Here is a 5,316-nt window from a genome sequence, read left to right on the forward strand (position 1 = left end):
ACAAACATAAACAAAGCAAACACGGGGTTTCAGATAGCTTTGTGATCTTTGAGCTAGTAAAAAATAATTGAATGTGCAGTATAAGTTGAAACAGAACAGTCTACAGTTTTATTTGTAACAATAGCCAATGCTGAAGTCATGCGAGAAAATCATTTTCCGAACATTTCTGCCTAACGGAATAATTAAAATTTGTAAACGAATTTTAGTATCAGCAGCTAAATTAATACCTTCAATTTTTCAAGAGTTAAAGTAGTAATTATAATAGTTTTCAATAGCACAAATAGTTCTGAAGTTCTTAGAGATTTGACTGGGCGTTGTTTGACAAGGTCGGGCGTAAACATAATTTTAGTAAAAAATTTACTAGATAAAAATGTATTTAGTAAAAAATGTATTAAGACAAAAATGTATTATTAGTGAGTTCAAAACGAAAATTGAAAAACGTAATAACAAAACCCAACATTTTTTATTTAAAATGCATTGAATAAATGTATAAAACTCGAAAATGAATGGAAATAACTTGCTAATTAATATTTTTATTCATTTTGCAAAATAATTGCATTTCGAAAGCGGTGTCACTGAGTCTGCAGGGAGAATTTCTCAGAACGTGCTTAGCCACGCTGAATAAGCGCTCCACGGGAGCACTAGAAGGTACTGCGGTACTATATTTCACAAAAAAATTTTTACGATTGGATATCGATTCAAAATTGATATGCTTTCCGTTTCGACATTTGAGCTCATGTATGCCATAAATTCTTCTGTCGCTGGTAATTGGCATGATGTTTTCAGCTTTAGAAAATTGAAAATCCCTGGGTTTTTTTCTGTTACGTTATTAGTTATAGCAGGGTGTTCAGCTTGGACAATTCTTTCCAATTTTTTTGTAGCCTCCTCCCTAGCTATTTCTTCCAACCAATTAGATTTGATGCAAGGTACCAGACCTGCACCAAACAATAAATCGTCCTGCGATTTCACATCGCGAAACCTTTCGTAGTTCAAAAGAGCCGTCTTTTCCCTTTCCTGAAAGGGAAAGGACGGTTTTTTTGAACTGCGAAATGACAATTTTAAAAGGTCAAAGTATTTAAACCCGAAGTTATCTGTGAATGCATATATATTGCACATTAATTTTATAAATTAAAAAAAACCTAAGCATTTTTTTTAATAAATTTTTTTTTAACCGAAACTTACCGAGTTTTAGAAAAAAGTAACGATTTCATTCGACATTTCTGTTACAAATACTTGTACTTTTTCCCTAAACAAGTAACGAAAGTACAAGTAAAAGTACCAAATTTAAAAAGTAACGAAGTACAAGTAAAAGTACGTACTTTTTACTTGTACCGGCGGTACAAGTAACGAAAGTAAAAGTACTGCCATATATGGTTTTGACCAACATAGTTGTCCGTACTAGAAGGCAGATGTCAATGAAACTAGGTATATACTTCATATGGATTATGGAAAAAAGTAATCTGATAAAAATAAATCACATTTCGAAGGTTCGAAATATTGGAATTGGAAATCAGCAAGTTACCGTATATTATTATGGTTTATTTTTAAAAAAAATTTATTAATATCTTGAAGAGCTCTATTAAACTTTAAAATACTGCATGAAATTAAAAAGTAAAATCTTATTTAAAAATGAAAAAGAAAATGTAAATAAGAAAACTTACAATACTCTTCTATAAAAAAACTTTTTTCTTCTACTTGCCCCTGTAAAAAATAGATCATTGATTATTTAAAACAAGAGCTAAATTTAAACAAAAGTAGAATAAATAGAGGATAAAAATAATATGATAAAAGAAGAGATTATTTTAAACAATGTAGAATAAGTAGAGGATAAAAATAATATGATAAAACAAGAGATTATTTTAAACAATGTAGAATAAATAGAGGATTAAAATAATATGATTAAATAAGAGATTATTTAAAACAATGTAGAATAAATAGAGGATAAAAATAATATGTAACTTAGTAATTTCGTTCAAAAAAAGAAGAAGAAAGAAAGACATAGCTCATAAAATTTTCACAAGCACAAATTTCCCAAATGATGTCAAAGTTGCATTTTTTTTAAAAATAATATTCAGTTTGATTAGATATATTAAATGTGGCGACATCAGCTGTAAAAAGAAATGCTAAGACATTCCTGGCCTACTTTTATTTTTATTATTATTTTTAATAAATAAGAAGTAAAAGTATTTTTTAATAATTAAGTAATTTAAGAAGCAATTTTAATAATTAAGAAGTAGAAGTTTTTAATAAATAAAACGTTGAGGCGTCATGCCAAAAGCTAACAACTAAATTTAAAATTAGTGAAATTCGTACAAAAAATTATTTAGAAAACTGTTTTGTTAAATTATTTGTAGAATGTAAGTAAATAAGTTAAATGAACAAAGCAAATTTCTTCGTAACATCAAAAAAACCTTGCTCCGAGTCGAACGAAAAAACTAAAAAAGACTACAATATCAACCAAAAATTTGATTCCTTCTGCCATTGATAAAATTTGTATGTCGAGAGAATATTATTTTTGAGATTCTGATCTAATTTTTAATTTTTTCCCTTTAGAAAGAAAAAGGAAAGAAGAAAAACATGGGTTGAGTTGTTGAGTCTTAAGGGCTTGATGAGTTAAACTTTTTTGGAAGCCCCCAAAAAGAGGCTTTGAGAACTAATAAATTAATAAGAAGATGGAGGGAAAGAATATATAATTTAGGTTTCATATTACCTATACAGTCAATTTCCGAAGGCATAAAAAAATTTAAAGAGAAAAAAAATTTTCTTCATATTTTCTATAAAGCCAATTTCTAAATGCATATTTTAGGTTAAAAAGTAACAACAACAAAAAAAAAACACTCACTCAGAAAAATGGTATCTTTTACACCACAGATCGCTTAACACAGATTAAAAAATTAAAAACGGTAAAAGGGAAAATCTTGCAAATTATTCACTCCTGAAGTTGTTATTTTATAATATTATTCACAACATAATTTTGATTGAACATTCGATGAAAGAAATCAAAAATATCTGTGATGCGGCTTTCTGATAAAAAGAAAAACGCAATTTTAGAACAAAAATTCATTTGAAATGTATAAAACTTATATAAAATTTATTAACCATCATTGATAAAATTCATGTATAAAATTTATTATCAAGTATAAAACTTGTTACCCATCATTTCTAATTACAAATGGGGCACAAACTTTCGCAATTATCTTATAACAAATAAATTAAAGACATTTTTATTTAAAGACTTCTGTCTCCCGTTCAAAAAAACTTTGAAACACGTTTTTGGAAAAACTTTATTAGAAATAAAATTAAAGATTTGAATAAATATGTGATTCTATAAATTCTTCTGTAACTTTACACGTTTTTTTTTATTTTTTTTTATTTAGTTTTCTTTTTATAAAATTCTGAAATACTGTCGCATTTTAAACCAGACACTCTCTAAAAAATGATTCGCTAATTCTTATTTTTGTTACAACAATGGTTTGTAAGTAATCATTACATTATTTTATTAGACACAATTAAATAATAAATAAAACGTACTCATTTGTATTATAGAATCCAGAGTTTTATCCAGCATATAAATATCCAGTTTTAAGCATCGGATGATAAGAGAACCAAAACAATACACAAAAGTCAATAACATTGTAAGGGTTTTGATAATACGATAAATAACTTCCGTTCTTTCCATGGCCAATCTATTTTACCGAATTTTAAAAATAGCAATCAAATTATGGAATTAAATCAGATCGTGAATTATACAAGCGCTTTGCAAATTTCGCATCACTATTGATTCGCAAACCTTTGTTTACTAGGCGAGTCCATTCTAGGGGCAGGTGAAGACAGAGGAATACTCCATATGTTCCAGATTTAAATTTTCCCGGGAATTTCGAATCTGTAGCCTCAAATATCCGTAAAAACGGTAAATGGGGAGTTGGCACTCTCATTCATTTTCTGTTCAGAGAATATTTAATAAAGTTCAGCTAAAAGAAAAATTATAATAATGCGTATAAAACGGCTTTATAAAGTGCGTAAATAACGGCTTCATCTGCCATTCTAGAGGCAGGTGAAGACAGAGAAATACTCCATCTGTTCCAGATTTAAATTTTCCCAGGAATTTCGAATCTGTAGCCTCAAATATCCGTAAAAACGGTGAATGAGGAAATGGCACTCTCAGTCATTTTCTATTCAGAGAATATTTAATAAAGTTCAGCTTAAAGAAAAATTATAATAATGCGCATAAAACGGCTTAATAAAGTTAGTTGATACGAATCACATTTCTCATAATGTAATTCAAATTTCGATTTACTTTATTCGAAGGAACTTATCCTATTCACTGATTCGAATCAACAATTTTGAATCATTTTATAAAATCACCTTAAAAAGTTTCGGATCAAATTACGGTATTAGGTACCGGAACTTTAGATGCATCATCCGTAAAATCCATTTTACCGTTTAAATCCATTTTACCGGAAAAATCCATTTATACCGTAAAATATTATACCGGAATTTTTGCAATAATAAGTGTATCTGCTAATACTTTGAGCGCCATACTAAATAAGTGTATTTACGATACACTTTGAGCGCCATACTAAAAATAAATACATTTTATGTAGTTGAAGGTTTTATTTTAAATGAATATTAAATATGATCTTACAATTTAAAGCCATTCTATTACTGACAAATCGTTATGAAATATTGATGAATACTTACTTGGGCGACAACTCGGATCGTCCAGTTTCCAAACCTCGGTTGTTTCGATATTTGATATTGCAAACTCACAGCACCTATTCATAACATGAGCAAAGTTTATATAAAATTTTCGTTTAAGAAAAGAGGAAACGAAACTTGCTAAACATTTACAAGGTATATTGATTTCATTTCTTTCCCCCCTCCCTTCCTATTTTGTAATAATTATCTGTAAAATTTGTTAAACAGGGTGCGTAGCCAAATTATTCAACAAAAAATAAGCACTTTTCCAGCACTCAAAATATATTTTAAGCACTTTAAAAAAATTTCATAATTAGGCAGGGTAGGAAAGTTTTTGACAATTGACGTTTTTATATTGTTTTAACCGTCATGTAAGAAAAAAAAATCAAGAAAAAAACAAATAAACAAACAAACAAACAAAAAAAAAAGGCTTTTGTCCTTGTTTTTGACAATTGTCAAAAATCATGAAATTTCGAATCCTGTAAAACGAATTTCATACGCTACGGACTGATAGATAATACGCCGAAATAGATTGGGATTGAATTAATTGGGAAAACGTTGAATAGAACAATGTGAACTGTGTCTTTTTGCATAATTCGTAGTGAAAATAACAAATGT

At 28.4% G+C, this 5,316-nt stretch overlaps 1 protein-coding gene across 9 annotated transcripts in view; it reads right to left on the reverse strand.

Moving 5' to 3' along the window:
• The window catches only part of LOC107436484 (CD109 antigen), a 138,509-nt gene that overhangs the window by 51,192 nt on the left and 82,001 nt on the right, over window positions 1–5,316 (reverse strand). For 4 of the 9 annotated variants that reach the window (XM_071179417.1, XM_071179413.1, XM_071179418.1 and 1 more), the window contains exon 7: window positions 4,702–4,775. In XM_071179417.1, coding sequence (XP_071035518.1) covers window positions 4,702–4,775 — 74 coding nt within the window. Of the gene's footprint in view, window positions 1–1,661; window positions 1,702–3,531; window positions 3,803–4,701; window positions 4,776–5,316 lie in introns of those variants that run through there. The other 5 variants (XM_071179415.1, XM_043040168.2, XM_071179416.1 and 2 more) reach the window with 3 other exon arrangements.

The sequence above is a fragment of the Parasteatoda tepidariorum genome, chromosome 4, assembly GCF_043381705.1.
Source record: "Parasteatoda tepidariorum isolate YZ-2023 chromosome 4, CAS_Ptep_4.0, whole genome shotgun sequence".
Taxonomy (NCBI): Eukaryota; Metazoa; Arthropoda; class Arachnida; order Araneae; family Theridiidae; genus Parasteatoda; species Parasteatoda tepidariorum.